This window comes from Amphiura filiformis, chromosome 9 (genome assembly GCF_039555335.1).
Source record: "Amphiura filiformis chromosome 9, Afil_fr2py, whole genome shotgun sequence".
In the NCBI taxonomy this organism is placed as follows: domain Eukaryota; kingdom Metazoa; phylum Echinodermata; class Ophiuroidea; order Amphilepidida; family Amphiuridae; genus Amphiura; species Amphiura filiformis.
Genome location: NC_092636.1, coordinates 25,216,759 through 25,234,634, shown reverse-complemented (window position 1 = coordinate 25,234,634; position 17,876 = coordinate 25,216,759). Strand labels below are relative to the sequence as shown.

The window sequence follows — 17,876 nt, the reverse complement described above, 5'->3', positions numbered from 1 at the left end:
ACTTCAGTATGAATCAGGTTACAACCACAGAAGAAACTTGTATTTTGTCCCGCCTCAATATTTATTTAAATGTGCTGTCTACAGTAGATAGCAAAGAGTTAACAATTCAATTTGTTAACTAGGTTTTTAGTCAAGGTCTCACCATGAAATATTTTCACAATAAACACATTTCATTTATTTATATAATAATGTTTTCAATTTACCTAACTATCCACTTCCGACATCTATTTTTCTTCATGATTACAAGTCATTGTGATATACTTTCTCTGCATTATTGATGGGTTAGTTCCACCTGATACATAAATATCAACTGCTTAGTGCCAGAAGTGGGTAAGTGCAAATAGCTGCCCTGTGACCATTTACACACAGTATATTGTACTCATCTACACAATAAACTTCACATGGCAGCTATTGCACTTATCCACTTATACACTGTGTACAAGCATAACAAACTACATGCATGTATATTGAATCTCATTGTCAATGATTCTTTTGAAAACCAGAAAAACATTTATCATCCCAAAAGGAACGATTCGACGTCTAATTTAGCGCACTGCTAACACAAACATAAATAAAGAAGCAAAACTAACAAAGTAAATTGCGGGGTCAAGAGTAAATCATTCAAAAAAAATCACAAAAATTCAGATTTGTCTGAAAAACAGGAAGGACCGATTCCTTATTAGTAACCTTGGTACACCTTCAGCGGTGCTAATTACACCAATTTATAAAACAACAAATGAAGCAAATCAAACTCTGTCTCCAATACATCGGCCACCTGATTGAAGTCCACAAACGAGAGTTACTGTTAATTGATCAGAAATGCGAGTTATTGCTAATTGATCTGAAAAACAAAAAAAATCTGATAACCACATAATGGATGTGGATTTTCGTGATAAGTTTGTGGCAAAACAAATTGTTTTATTGTGGTTTATATATTATTATTTAAAGTCTTTGGATTAGTTTTGTTTTATGATGGAAAGTTATTTAAAGTGTCTCAAAATTTGCTTTCGTTACTTAATTTTGTCGAAACAGTTTCGTTTTGATTAACTTTTAAATAGTAATACCCAATGAAATGAACATCTAAGAAAACAGACAAAATTAAGATGTACTTTTGACCAAATGTCATTCAGGTTCTCTGGTCATTTGCACAATTTACAAATTAAGCCAATATTTGCATGTTTTTGTAACTTTATCCATTAAAATTTGATTTAAAATCATGTTGACATGCTCCAATAACATCTGTCACAAGTTGTACAAAATATTGCAAAATGCAAATATAGGTCAGAGCAGGTCTATATAAAAACAGGTCAAGATACACTATTAAGAAAAATCCACTGAACAACACCATACAAGAGATTTTTATTAATTAAAATACAACAAATACTTCTCTCAAGGAGTCATTAATACTCGGAATTACAAGAATAACTCATATCGGTAATGATTTCAGCTCTCCAAGAAAACTGACCCAAGTTGGCCGACTGTTTGAACCTTAAAACACAATTAACGCATTCATCACCATCGAGGTTACCATATCTGAACATGATATACACAATACAAGTGTGTGTGACCCAAACTTTCTGTTAATTACTCCAAAACACTTATAATTAATGGAAAAATAATAGGATGGATTTCATGTTTTTTGGCAAATTAAGTAGGGCAGTCCTATCCACCTTGACATAATTATCCCACTTTAGGTCAAAAAGAGTGCTAAAAAGGCAAATGTTCTTGAAAAAGCCGACTATTCAAACCCCCGTTTTACAAAAACAGAAACTGGACTTGACTGAGGGATTATCCTACCGACAAGGCACTACTCGAGCTCACATTTAAACCACATTAGAAACCAGATAGGTCTGTAGGTATGAAACCGGTCCACTTCAAGAAAACTTGTATAAGGATACGACATGGACTGAGAAGGATTAAGACAGTTAAAATAAGCTTTAAAACACCGACAAAATGTATATCCACATTAGTGCAAAAACAAACAACATTATTAAAGAGCCGAAATTTCAGAAATGGAAAAGTTAAGGGAGAAGAGTGTTAGGGTTTTGATGTTTTTCCTAAGGGTAGGCTTGACATCTTTCACAGGGTCATTGCTAATGATTAACAATCTTTTCTTATAGTTCTTTGTGTAAAAAGTAAAAAAAGACTACCTGGCTCCATTTATTGTTCAGTAATTATCACTTGTCCGTGGAAATAGTTTTCAATAAAAAAGCGTTGTAACTTTTAACATTGTGGGTTCAAATTAATGGAACTTGGTTACAAGTCAATGATTAGGAACAAAATGGAACTGCAAGGTTTTCTTTTCAACTGGTAAAAAGTCTTTAAAAGTGTTGATATTGATTTGAAGTTTTAAAGTTAAGATTGATTACATTTACAAGTTGAAATTAACAATGTGTTCATTATTGATTGTTAAGACAATTATACTGTCTCAAAGGTGGATTAAACAGACCACACAAAGGATGATAACTTGTGCTGTCAAAGAAGCTCACAAGGAATCTTGTTTTAAGTACCACAGATCTACCAGAGAGTGCCAAACATAGCAACCATGCAACATTTCAAACAGTTTTATTTCGCAGAAGCAAAACAAAGTGACGACCGAATGTTTTTCTTGTAATGGTTCCCAAGAAGTTACGATATAATCATCTGCAGCATACCTACTCATGTACTTTTTCAGCTTTAGTCATAAGAAAATAAAATCTTATTGATGTGTTTCTAATTGGAATAAGTTACCTCTGCAATTGCAAAATTATGTATTTACATAAATAAGAAAATTTGAAATCATTTTAATTAAATGTATTTATCAAAAACCTTTCAACCAGACCAGACCAACAAAAAAGTTACTAGCTTTACACGAGTGATTTTACTAATTGGTTGAAACCATGTGAGCGAGTAATCTACCCTGGATTTGTGGGGACAACAACCAGATCCACATGACCAATTTAAGGAATTATTTTATTAAACAAGAATTTTGTTATTGCATATTTTGTTAAATCAATATAATTATACCTTCGTCTTGAAGTTATTGCACTAGTTGTAGTTGACACACTAATTAATATCTTCATCTTCAGGGCACCAGCAGAGCATTTTTCATCATAAAATTCACAGACAATATACACGTAGCAAAAATTGTGAACATTCTGTGCTATTCAGAGCAACTACTAAAATGATTGAATCATACGATTTCAAAACTAGAGGAGGACCCAAAAGTACAATTAACGGACATTTTTAAAGAATCTGCATCCACTTAATTTAGGGTATAATGCCCTTAAATGTAGACATTGACAGTAAGAGTGCAAGCACAATCTGTATGGTATTATTTTGTGAATGTAAAGAATATTTTGCCTTTTAAAAAACTTTCTAAGCCATTTTATGCAAATAGTGGCAAAATAGCATGAACGGACACATGAGCTTGCGTTTTAAGGAAAAGGCATGTACAGTACATAGATTGAACACATGTACAATTAGGCTGCATTTGTTGTTTACATTTCCAAACTATGAGATAAAACATAACACTATTAAACAAATACCTGTATATTCGTAAATCAATACTAATGTTAAATAGTCCTATACATTTGCCTATTATGAGACACAGTGCCAAACCCAAGTCACCTTTTTAAGAGAACTAGGCCAATATACTCATAAAACGGGCAAAAGTCACAAAGTCAGATCCTGAGCAGAAATCATGGAATAGGTGTTTGATGAGAGACAAACAAATCTTATTGTTGTAAAATGTTAATAGGAATGCACAAAATAATGCAGGTGCACTTTCCGCCCGGTTATTCTATGTAATGATTTTATTAAATAAAAAAATGTTCAAATTTTATGTATCCCCTGGTTGTGCATACATTAAATAGCCAAGATGATGATGTACATGTACGTAATGAATGGGGTGGGTGTGTGCATGTTTATTTACAACCGAGGACACACTTCTAAAGACTTTTTACATTCAAAACGTGGACCTAGCTGCAAACGAACATTGTCAGAAGTTTGCAGTAAGTCCCAAAATGCATTTGAGATATACATCGTCCTCTATTTAGCATTTAAAATGGTTAACTGGTTGGGTAGGTTATTCTGTACTGTTCATACACAGCTATACGCATGAAAAATCCCATTTTGGTCCTCAGTTTGGCGAGTTGTCAGGCAATACACAATGTTGCCAGCAGGCATAGGTAGGGTGGGTGTGTAGGGGTGTGTATGTTGGGGGTTGGGGTGTGTGTATCTGCATATAATGTCAACTGACGGCGTGCTCGTGTGTGCTCCATAAATGATTTTTTTAATGAATTTTAATCCTAGCATAGTGAGCTAATCATATAGACAAATCTGTTTACATTTCTCATATTAAATCCACACCTTCGCTAACTTCATTCATAATAATTTGACTCACAAAACACCACAATAATACATCACACATAAGCAGGAATTCCCTCTCCTCGCACAATCAAACACAAAAAACCCGCAGGGTCACCCCAAGTTCTCTTCCACACTTTCCTTACCAATGGCTCCAGCACGCTCAAAAGAAATCTCTTCCACTTGATGATTCCATTAATAAAACTTGGACAAAATCACCACTACAGGGCCTTGATTTCCCATGACAAGTCCACAAAGCGAGCTTTAGAATCGCTATTGTTATTCCGCTTTCAATGGCAGCGAGTTCAAAGTAAGAAATATGAAATATTCTAAACCCAATGGCTACATATAGTCCAAAGTATTCTTGAACCCTCCAGGGCTAGCGTGTGGTCAACATGTCTGGATTTGGATTTAAATACGCTAAAATTATGCAAATCATAATAAACTTTTTGACACAAAAGTCTAAGAAGATAGTGTTACAAATATTGCTAACCATATAATCTACTAATGGAACTTTTACTTTTTTATGAAATATTCCGTAGGCAATACAGATAAATACACAGTAAAATAAAGTTGTTGCCTTAAAATTTAACTTATATAAATATGCTGTGTTTTTCTTAAGAGGTGCCACTTTAAGTTGTATCATTGACAGGGCTCGGAAAAACAAATACCAAGCCTGTGTATACAAATGGCCGTACCAACCCTATTGTCACACCGGTTTCTGACTCTGAGGGGGTGACACTCTCACGTAGTATGATTAAACAGAGGTCATGTTCTTCATTCATTTGATAGCTGTTCTTTTATCCTGCCTTATTTGCATATGCCTGCCTTCATTCATGCATCTTCCAATATCGCAATGTCTCCAAGAACCAGTGACTTGGTTCATTGCACAATAATAAAGATTACCGATAGTTGGGTTGTGTGTGCACAAATATTGTGATTTGCTGGCCGTAACTTTCACCGTACTTGAGTTGCATGACAGCAGCAATAAATAGCAATGATACAACGATACTGACCGCCAGACTGACCACTTGACCATAACAAAGTATCGCGGGATACGGTAATCTCAGTCCACTTATGGAAACGTATTGTCAAATTGATCCATCAAAACCAACACGTTCTAAACAGCCTCATACCCAGTAACATAGTTCGATAATAATCACTCAAAGTGAATGCCAAAAATTGACCTTCCGTTATGCAGGAATTGATTTTTGGTACCAAATGTGTTCAGAGGGCATAGTATATTGTATACCAGTGAATGATTTGGGTTTATAAAGAACTTTGTCCAAACAGATGAGCTGGTTTGGCATCCTAGTGGAACTGACCAAACAGCGAAAATTTACATCTAAACCATCTAGAAACACTCATGCATTAATATTTCCACATCTCATAAACCATAAACTTTTGTACTGATATTCAACACCAGGGTTGCCAAAGCCTCGATTTGATAGCCCAATTGGGTGACTTTTTTGAAGACTTTTGACAATTTCCTGTCCCCTAGAAACCAACATTTGGTTAAGATAAAATTTGACGACTTTTCAACATTGGCTTCTGTGACTTCAATAGTCTCCTGCCCCATAGAAACCAATTTGATTATTTGACACATGATTCAGGCCGAAATTTGTTGGCAACCAATTGCAACACACCGTACACAGGCAGCACAAGCAGTATGCAATGTGGACATTGCTCAGTTATGCAGAAATTTACAATTTGCTATCATAATTGTGTCCATATTGATCTTTGTCAACCATGTTCAACAACTTTTCAAAACAAGCTGAGTAACAATGCCTCACCAATTCAGGATCCAAAATTTAAGTAAATAGAAAACAAAATTGTAAATAGTAACATTTCCAGTTGCTGGGAATTTTCTGTAACCATTCAATGGTTGATAATTTGGGGCAAACTGCTGCTGTTAGCCTGTTCGTAACAAGTACGTGGGCAATTCTGGACAAAATGTGCATTATACAAGTGAATATTTACCATCTAAATAGTTTGTGACAGCCAGAGGCTTGGAACAATGGAACATACTATTGGGCTATTCCATTTAAAATCCACACTACCCCAGTGGAAGATTAAGCTAAAGTCTTGCACAGAGGGAGTATGAGTTTTGAATATAATAGACAATTGGGTAACTTCCATTTGAAATACTCCAGTTGTGGATTGTGGAAGATATAGGTAAAGCCATAATACAGGGGAGTATGGGTTTCAAAATGATTAACCCTGACCAATTACATTTGAAAAACTTCCTCCCCCTGTGGAAGATATTTCCAAAATCTTCCGCAGGGGTAGTGTGGATATTAACTGGAATAACCCATTCACAAATATTGCAAAGTCATTATCCAGACTTCATAATGTATGACTATGAGATTCAATCTTTTAAAACAAAACAAACTTTAGTAGCTTTTAGTTATATTGCTTTTCATCAAATTTGTCACTCCCTTTACATCACACGCCTGAAAACGCTTCAAAATTTCAATTCACGTTACTTTAAAATGACACTTGACATAACATTGACCAAGCGTTCCTATAAATCTTGAGACACTGCAATAAAATATCTATTATAAGCAGTAGGAATGTTGTTTGCAAGTTCTAGCAATATCACAAGAACTGTTGATGCAATGTTGATGCAAAGTCCATCACATCGAGACCCACCAATTGTCAGAATTATCCCAGACAATTTTGAAACTGCACTTGACATAACATTGACCAAGCGTTCCTATAAATCTTGAGACACTGCGATAAAACATCTATTTTTAAGTAGAAGGAATGTTGTTTACAAGTTCTAGCAATATCACAAGAAATGTTGATGCAAAGTTTCCTGTCCTGTCCATCACATCGCCGAGACCCACCGATCGTCAGAATTATCCCATACAATTTTCATCTCTAATTTCCCAACAACAATATGTGCATACACTTGCTGCTGTCGGAGTGATACAGCCATTCTTTACTTTTCGTCTTAGCTAAACAAAAACAAGGGACCAAGTTCAGGACCATGATTGGCACTTCTTCACCACCTGACACTACCACCCACGTCCCAATATACTTCGCCAGTTGACAGGCCAATGAATGAAGATCAAAAAGTACACAGTATTTTATCCCCGAAACAAGATCCAGATCCTCTTCAACGTGTTTGAACATTCCTTACAAGTGCAATGCCTAATATGTTGGCCAAGTTAAGAGGGATTTGCGTAATTCCCTTTAGTGGCCTAAAGTGTCATCAGCATCACATTGTTTCACATGCCTGATTGGAAATATTACACAGAATAAACATATTTGCAAATGTGTGAATGAAATGAAATTACTTTTGTGTGTCTATTTGGTCATAGAGTCTATGATTTAGTTAGAGCCTATTTCTATAGCCTATTTCATTGTTCATTTACCTACAAAATATAGGCCTACACAACAACTGTAGTTTGATTGGTAAGGATCTGGATTTTGAAGTAAAACTGCCAATAATTATCCAAATTTAGTTTGAATTCCCCAGGAGACGCACAAAATTTGTGGAAATGTACTCGGACATTTCAAATGTCTCTAGAATGTAGAAATGTCCTTGTTCCTGATTCAAATTAAGTTTAAAGTGGAAAATACTAAAGCTTGGGGCAAAGAAAATTGAACAACGGATTCAAACTAGAGCTCTTAACCTAACTGGGCTACAGATTGCTTGCAGATGTGTTTTATTCTTTCGTTAAATTTCTGGGGACCTATGTAGTCTTTGCAGAACATTAAAAACAAAATAGGTGGTCTGGCAACATGAAAAGGGTCAAGTTGCTAGTGGCATTTATCAATTTGTCTACAGATTGCTGCTAAGTTACCCACATCCCACCCACCCACCCACCCACCCCTAAGCATACAACCCAAACATGACCACTTCCAATCCCTATGCAATGATCTACATCAAGTAAATCTATTAAACCCTCATCAAGCTAGCAGATTGGGGGATCTGCTAACAGATCTTGTCACAACATGGCAGTAATGTAATCCTAACAATGTTTCTTTCAACAAACTAAAGAGAAGTCAACTTGGGTACAAAGTGTTGATAGCAGAGTGTACAATGTAACTTAGTAGAACATGATTTGCGAAAATGATATAGGTTGCCTGTTTGAACATGGTTTGGCAGAATGTAGTCACAAGCAACTGTTGGGAGGCTTTCTCATAGACTTAGGCAAAAAAAAGTTTGTCTCAAAGCTCACGAGTGGTTTGAAAACAAATGCAAAATGCAATTTTTTTTATTCCCGACTTGGTATATTCATGGTATTTTGAGAAAAAAAATCTGATTTTGGCATATTTTTTCTGGAAAAATATGAGAATTTTTTTTTAAATAAAAAAAAATTCTGCATTTCTTTTTTTTTCTTTCAAATCAGGCAATTTTACAAATGCGTGCACGAGATTTGAGACAAACCTTTTTTCCCTTATATAATGCATGATGCATGTAAGAACCCAAATACTCCAGAAAGGTGCCCATATCCATTCAAAGGGTCTAGGTGCAAAATGTGATGTACAAAATGCCCTGTCTTGTCATATCAATATTGCTATTTGATTCACACTAATTAGTGTCTCTCCTAACGAGTGATCTCCTTACATAAAATAGCAATATTGAAACAAGAAATAAATTAATTGGATATAACATGTTTTCCATCTGACCACATCATTTGTTCTAGGGTTTCACACTAATTTGGGCATTCACAAATTGTAAACTTAAACTGTTATTATGAAATTGTTCCCCTTCTTTCAAATTGTCCACATATTAGTCACTTGAGTGAATGTAGCTTTTGTTCATCACATCTGTGTTTTTCAAGTATTACAAAAACCCAGATGTGACAAATAAATGCTTCAGTTAAAAAAGCAGGCCATTAATGTGACACTGCAGCGTACTTTACAATGTACATCTGTTACCATGTACAATTACTGTTGTCCGCAAATTTGCACGCACCATCAGTTGTAACACATGCCTGGACGAGATGGAATGAAATTACAGTAATAAAGCCAAAACCTTAAAAGACAAGTGTATGCACCTGGTGATGCAACCTAATGATATATTCCTCTAAGCTGACCTGACTATTCTAGGATAACCCTTCCAATTGCTCATAAGATGGCTTTGGAGCTATCTTCTTTTCAATAGTATCCCATACATATGAGAATTAAGTCCAGGGAATTAAGTCCAAAATATCATAAGCATATCAAATATGGGCCATAAAAGCAGAGTACATTTCATTTTAACAATTTTGGCTATAAAAAAGCAACAAACTCTTACCTGCATCTTGAGCTGTCACTACCAATGTAAACTCCTGCACCTCCTCATGATCAAGTCTCTCCTGTACTCGTATGATCCCAGTACCCGACTCGATGTTGAAGAGACCGTCGTAATCCTCACCCTCAATCCTGTATGTGATCTGTCCGTTGTTACCTTCGTCCTGATCTTCTGCGGAAACCTGCACCACTTTTGCACCAGGTGCATTATTTTCCATGATAGACGGTGCATACACGCTATCAAACACCGGTGCATTGTCGTTGATATCTTGGATGTTGACGGTGACAAGTGCATCGGAGTAATGAAGACCAGCGCCCAAGTCTTGAGCTCTGACCATCAAGGAGTACGTGTCGTAAGTCTCCCTATCAAGAGGCTTTGCCACAGACAAGATCCCTGTTGCCGGATCAATACCAAAGTTGTTGCCAAAGTTACCAGAATAAATGGAATACTGAATTTGGGCATTCTCACCATCATCAGCATCTGTTGCAAACACTTGAAGAAATTCCAAACCGAGAGGACTTCCTTCGATAAGCAATGCATGGTATGTTGGAGGGTTAAACACTGGGTCGTTGTCGTTGGCGTCCGCAATCTGGACAATGATCTCCATGCTGCTAGACTGTGGCGGAGTACCTTTGTCTGTCGCATGTACCACTAGAGTGTAATTCAAAGTAGTCTCCCTGTCCAAAGGTCCCCAGACTCTCAAGTTACCATCAACAGGTCCTATAATAAATGTGTCACCTGGAACTGGGGAGAGGGAGTATTCCACATAGCTATTCCTCTCAACATCATCATCAGTTGCCATGACAGCCATGACGACAGTCCCGATGACAGTATCTTCTGGAACCATGATGAATTCACCGGTGATGAAGCGCGGGGGATTGTCGTTGATATCCGTTAAGATAATAGACACCTGAGCCGTGCTGGATCTTCGCTGGGTAGGATCAGGGGCTTGATCCATAGCAACTATTTCCAGATTGTAGAAGGACTGCGACTCTCGATCCAAGGGTTTGATGGTAGTGATGGTGCCATTGGAGTGGATTTTGAAGTGCTTGGCAGGGTCTCCTGACTTGATTGCAAACACCAGTTCAGCATTGTCACCTGGAGGTAAATAAGAGAAAACAAATACACAATAATTACATTATTTGCTGTTAAAAATCAAAGCTAATTACATTTTTTTGAAATTGCATAGCAAAAATATTACACAAATTTTCGGTCATCGAAATTTTGACCGAAAATTCATGTAATATTTTTGCTATGTAAATAAATTATGTGGTTTGACAACAAGTATTTTTCTTGGACTATATTATTGATCATTTTTCAAACCTACGCAGCCACTATTTGTTTACTGTCTAGTTTATGCTTTTGTATAATGCTATTGCCTAGAAATGGATAGTTATTCATTTATAACATTAATTTATTTTAATAAATAATAACATTAATTTGTTTATTTATTTCAATTTTATTTATATTTCAGATAACCTGAGTAAGCTTAACTTATATCCTAGAGTGTAGCATTTAGCCTCTATTTTATCCTTTTTTGACCTTTTTTTCAACTTAAAAATAGCTACTACCCCTGCAGCAAAACTATAATAAAGTAAAGAAACAAATTAATACAATTTAATGTGTTTTTTTATCTTTCGGCATATTCAATTTAATGTTTCAAAATTACATTTGTTTTGCTCAAAATTCATGTCCTTTGACACAAAACCCTTGATGTGGTTACCATCATCTTCCATTTCTTTTTATCCAGTTTTATTGACCAGAAACCAGGATCACAATCGGCCAGGAAAGGTACAAATGAATGGCCCTTTGACCAAGAAAAGGATCAAAGGAATGAAGGCTTTTGTGCCGGAAACTCTTGTCATTAAAACAGGTAATAACACTCAACTGGTAGGACAATCGGTGAAAACTGACACTATTATCTGCTTCAGTAATGATGCCTCCAGAGAAGATCTCTTACACTTCCCACAATGCATTTCTTCAATTTTCTGTACTGATTTGCTATGTTGTGCAACATGGGTTGATAGTAACGAAATATACCTCAGTGAACAGAGCACATCCAGATCTTTAAAAAAATGTTTATTTCTTGAATAGCGACTCATGTTCAGCCAGTCTATTCTCAAAATGAAAACAAAGGAAACCTGTACAAAGTAATGGGAGTGTCATTTGTTGAAATGAGGGGATGTATCATGTTGCAAAGGATTCTGGGAAGGGTAAGATGCCTTCTCTGTGATGCCTCTAAGTTGCCTGACCATAAAATTGGAAACCACTCATTGATTATCTCTCGTTTTTATCACAATCTTGATCAGATCGATAGATAATGAATCTTTAGCGCTGATTTATCAGTGAAAACTATGCCGCAAAGGTAAGGAAGTGGGTTGAATTAACAACCATGTTTTTTGGTGTTAGGGATTAGCAATGCTCCGCTAACAAGAATAGCAAGCACCATTATCAGTGCTGGTATAGCAATGCTAGAGAAATGTTGGCAGAAAATCCAAAATTAACGCTGGTTTCCTACTGGGTTGGGAGGATGGGTTAGTGTATTGGTCATCTCACTCGCTTCTCAATGCTATGGCCCAGGTTCAATTCCCCACATTGCCATGTGAGTTCGGTTGCCAATCCAAGCTCGTCCTCACAGGTATTTCTTAAGTTTTCCTGAGTACTATTGGATTTTGACTGGCTCGCGCATTACAGACAAACAGACACAATCAAGGCTTCCGATTGGCTGATACATCATGCCGCTTGCCGCAGCGGCATGAAAGTATGACAGGGGCCATAAGGCGATGAAAAAACTAACCTGTTCTACAACCCTGACCGGTCCAGATTATGCATTTTGGGGATTTTGTTAGTTGTATGCAAGTGCAAGTAAAAACAGCTGTTTTTGACTGATGTGGATTGATTTTCAGAGAAATTTTTTTCAAAATATGTATTATGCAAGCAATAAAACCCATTAGATGTTCCGATTTTCAAGCTTCCTGTGATTTTAAGGATCATTTAACCTCTTCAGGAAAAATAACAAACTTAAAAATTCTTTCAAGCATGCGAAATCCCTTTCATGAAAAAATTTGCAGTGTCCAGTCACTGGTATTTATAGCCTCGATGACCAAAACAAAGAAGAGATCTTAAAAAAAAAAGTTTGAAAACTTATCACTGTCAAAGTATATTCTTGAGCTGATAAAAAGTGTGTATAGTAATATAAAAAAAAATTCCACAAATTCTTTACTGATCAACTTTAATCCAAGCACCTATTAATTCATTATCCTCCACCCAATTAATTGTATTCAAATCCTGCTTTATTTTAAAACTAAAATCACTGTACCATCCTTTCAATTAACAAAACCAACAACAACCTACTAGCAAAGACATCTAGCCTCAAAATTTTGCACCTTTCCTACATTTTCAGAAAAACGCCGACCAAATTCCCGTCTCCTTACTCAAGGGTGTTTAGTTACAACACAATCGGGAGAAGAATAGCCGATTTCTACCTGGATGAATCCGTCCTTAGCAAGTGACATGCAAGCTTACTGTAACCTGTAAAGTTCCAATTGAGTTTGGACAAACATGTTATTGTGTACTTTTGATATGGGTATTGTTCTTCACCCTGGGTTTCCACACCTGGAGCAAAGTGGTATCGTGGGATTGCTATAGATAGCGGTGGCTAAAGAAGGTGGATCAGATTGAATGGGTGGGGAAGTTATATGTCACATTAAGTTTGGTATCATACTGTAAAAACTTGATAGTTAGCATATGTGCTTACTATCAAGCACTTTTAAAACATGAAATTGTACCAAAGTCTGGCACTTTACCAACTGATGGGGGTTGAGACACAAATTTGCAGGTTTACTTGTTCTTAATATATAACTATGTGTATCGGTGATTTGCTCAAATTCCTTTAAACTTTTGTGGATAGCGCACTTCATGTTTCACTATTTCACTTGAATTAAGAGTAGTGAGTGCACCATCGATTGTGACAATGTTCAGTGATGTTGCCTCTCTGTTCCAAATTTGGGGCAACTGTTCAATGCAACATACACAACTTCTAAACCTAACTGTAATGAGCAATTGCTGTATTCAGAGATTCAATGCACCCAAATTCTATATCGCTTTTTTGTTCCAGGTGATATCTTCCTTCCTTTCCTTGTTTTTTCTCCATCCTGCAGCTTTAAGAGTGTGGATGCGATCCCAGGGATTCCACGACATGAGAAACCCAATGCCTTCAGTGATAGGTATCATTTCCTACTACCAGATGGTGATGCTGTTTCTCTTAATATTATTCTATCAATTCAATGTCAATTTGTTCCAGGTCCCAAACTATGACACACTTGAGCTTGGGTGTCCCTGACCGATCCTCAACTCATCAACACTTCAGAAGCCCTCTCCACTGGAGACTAAGTGGCCAGATTTACTGACCAACTTGCCTTGATCCTGACTACAACCCTACCAAACTGGTAAAATAATAATTGTATGTTCTCCATGCTTCATCTATTTCATCGCATCGCACCAGCGGACATCTCCGATACCGCATGCTGTGATGATCTCTGCGCTATTTTGATTTGCAAATTCAATCAGTCAGGGAGTCTGAACAAATCTATCTACAGGAGCACATGTATGCAGTTAGACTTTTAAATTTACAAGAAATAGTCAACTGGCTTCAATTTGACCCATGTCCTTAACTTTTTAGGCATTTAGTGTAATGTCCCTTCAGGCAGTTTGCAAGTGGATGGAGACTGATGGTGTTATATAGGTTGAACATGACCATGGACCCTGATTTGACAAGAGAGGTAGCTACTACTAGCCCCATTGGGTACTGATATGGGGAAATTTAATTAGTTGGGTGTGGTATTAATTTGGGTTGTTATGCATCACATCATAAGACATGTAAATGTAGTAGTACCCCTAGGGTAGTAAGCCTACATACATGTAGATGAAACAAAGGGGCAATCGCACTTCATACCATATAATCTGAATTAGGGGTGTGGTATTCTACATATGGCACAGGGGGCCAAACAATCTTGTATAATGTACAAGGGACCCCATTGCCAGGGGTATGGCATATTATGTACTTCACTACATGTGATACAGAGGGCCAAACAGTCTTGTATAAAGGGGGTGTGGCATTCTATGTACTTCACTACATGTAAAACAGTACAGAGGGCCAAACAGTATTGTATCATGTATGGACCCATTATACAATACTGTTTGGCCCTCTGTACTGTATCACATGTAGTGAAGTAGGCCTACATAGAATGCCACGCCCCCTTTATACAAGACTGTTTGGCCCTTTGACCTATTTGATTTACAGTTAGGCCCATTGCAATCGATTTGACAAATAAACAAGTACATTGAATTCAAATATTGAAGTGTTCTATAGATTAGTTCCCGTTCTTACATGTACATTTTAAATATCATAATCAGCGCATGAACAGTAGAACTTAATTAACTACATACAATTATCACGACAACTGTAGTGGCAATCAAAGCCTAATTTAAACACACTTGAATATTCTAATACTCAGATTCAAGTGTGTTATTGACATTGGCACCCTGCAACTTGATTGACACCATCAAGAAAATATCATAATAATCACAGATCAAATATTGGTCTTCGCCACAATTTATCACCCGAAATTTGGCTTATTATTAATATCATCACGCATGATTGATTGATGAGACGCATATCGGAGTAAACATGACCATATCATCTAAAAACGAACCTAAACCTCATTTATTTGCAATATCTTCTTATCATGTTTAATCAATATCAAATTAAATGTCCAAAATAAACATGTCAAGTTTACCATAGTTATTATCATGTTCAAAGTGTTATGTTTCCTGAATTCAGTGATATATTTGTAAGTTTTGTACCATTGTCTGTTCTGTGAGAATATTTTATCAAACATTAAAGGAGTATTTTGTGATCCTAGCATCCTCTTTTTATGACATTTTACAGTAGATATCCTTGAAAAAAACTTATTCCCAAAATTTCAGTTGATTCCGATTTTGTGTATGTGTTGTAATTTTGTTCTGTTAACAAGAACATAATTCAAATTTTTGCTAAACAAATTAATCTGCAAGGTTTCCAGTGGTATTAAAATCTCAACTTTTTTTGAGAAAAGTGTGGGGGGATGAGACTGTGGATCACAAAATGCTCCTCTAAATTCCAGTTGTACCTCCACAGAAATATTTTGAGAAAAATATCTTATATGTGCTTGAGCATTGGCCCGGCTTAGTAAAATCATTGAAAATATCTCAAAAGGACGACTAACATAATCAATTTTATTCTGCTATTAAGCAACATTTAAAATGGAATATTTTTGTCATTGTAATGAAAACACACTTTTTTATATAAAATAGCATTTCACACCTGTCTTTTGTTACACTGATTAAGCCTTTGCTGATACACAGGTCAACCTGGTCTTTTACCTACAGCAATGACAGTAATGGATTGGGTGGGTCACGATATTTTTAGAAAATGCTCTGCTCAAAACAATGGGATGAGTTCATTTCTAATAATGGTTTTCTCTTTGGAAATTCTTGATATTTATGATTATCATTATCATGCTAGTTTGATATAAAACACTGTAAAAATAGTCTCCTGAGTTCAAAATGTTCTTCATTGCCAAAGGATTAAAATCCAAAGGATTAGGATGTTCATTTCGGCAAAACAGAAAAATATATTTTCAATCTAAAAATAACACTAGTGCTGTATTTTTCTGGAATAGGGAGTAATACCCTTAATACTCTTCAACCAGTCTATATACTAAGGTCTATATAGTGATAGTCTATGCTTCAACATTATATTATACTGTGTAAACAATCCACTTGCTATTCCGTAATTATGCATAATATGAGTTACATTATTACACAAATACTGCATTCACCTTTTTTCATGTACAAATTTATACAATATCATGTAAGGACAATGCACCGCAAAATATAATGCTGGTATACTGTGTACAGTACAAAGTGAGTAGTAGGAAATATTACCCGATCGTTTTCAATTTCTAATGGATTCCTTTCTCCAAATAATAGCCGAATGAATCAGATTTCAGCGACATGTTTACAGAGCTCTTTAGTTAAAACATTTTATGTATTATTCACATGTTTTTTTCTGTGGTTACTAGTAAATACTAGCATCTATCTATTCCTGATAATCTTGTTGATGCTAAATAAATCCCAGTGACTGACATAGCTCATATAAAATGCTCTCTGTAGTCAATTTGACTTTGAGATATCTTCATAATTATTCTTCTACTTCGTATTTTTCACAAAATTTGTCTGCTTTGAGCCAGAAGTGGGTAAGTGCAATAGCTGCCATGTGTAACTGCCATGTGTTAGATGAGTACCATATACTGTGTGTTAATTCCCAAAAGTTCACAGGGCAGCTAATTGCACTTACCCACTTCTGGCACTGAGCAGTCGAAATGTCAACAGGTTGCCAGGATGCAAACAATGATACAAAAATTTGCTTTTTCAAACGTATCTGCAAATTTTGTTAAATTGTTTCTTGCAAAAAAACTGTATTAAATACATTGGTTGCAATAATTGTTTTAATGGAGTTCCATAACTGACAAGCACTTTGACATATCCAGTGGACATTTTTTTCATGTGTAACTGCAGGCTTAATAAACTTGTGATGGAAAATTGCTACAAAACAAATATAATATGATACTTTTATTCAAATACTAGAGAAAATTATAATAATTAGAAAGCCGACTACTCCAACTCCATTCCTTGTAAACGTTAGACAAACATGACCGGTCAAGTACACAACTTCATTCAAATTAATTTTAAATTATACAAAAAAATAAGTATCAGACAAATTAACCCGCACCTTTCACTGTATTACATGTACCTACCTGAATCATTATCTGTAGCTGCAACACTGAGGATACTGGTTCCTATGGCAACGTCTTCAGCGACCTCTTCGCTATAGCGGTCGGGCAGAAAGATGGGACTGTTGTCGTTCATGTCTAGGATGTTGAAGTATACAACCGATGTGGAGGAGCGAGGTGGAGTGCCGTTGTCGGTTGCTTGGATAGTTAGGAAGTAGAGAGTTTTCTGCAAGACATAATTAGGAAATAATTGTTATTTGTTTCATATACTTTCATCAATTTCAAAATCAAAGTAAATTTACATTTAGACGGGCAGTCAGACATATACAGAGATCCAGGGACTCAATTAACATGTGCTTTATATGCATGGCGGGATGCATGGTTGTATTATTTTTCTTTTCTATGTTTTTTCTGTTTCTCCCTGAAATCACTTTGAAACTTATTAT

The 17,876-nt window shown here is 36.0% G+C and overlaps 1 protein-coding gene across 1 annotated transcript in view; it reads right to left on the bottom strand.

Annotated features, from left to right (window-relative positions):
- LOC140160790 (protocadherin Fat 4-like) overlaps positions 1–17,876 on the bottom strand; it is a 101,699-nt gene that overhangs the window by 41,000 nt on the left and 42,823 nt on the right. Inside the window, 2 exon segments of the mRNA XM_072184093.1 lie at positions 9,599–10,693; positions 17,455–17,656. Coding sequence (XP_072040194.1) covers positions 9,599–10,693; positions 17,455–17,656 — 1,297 coding nt within the window.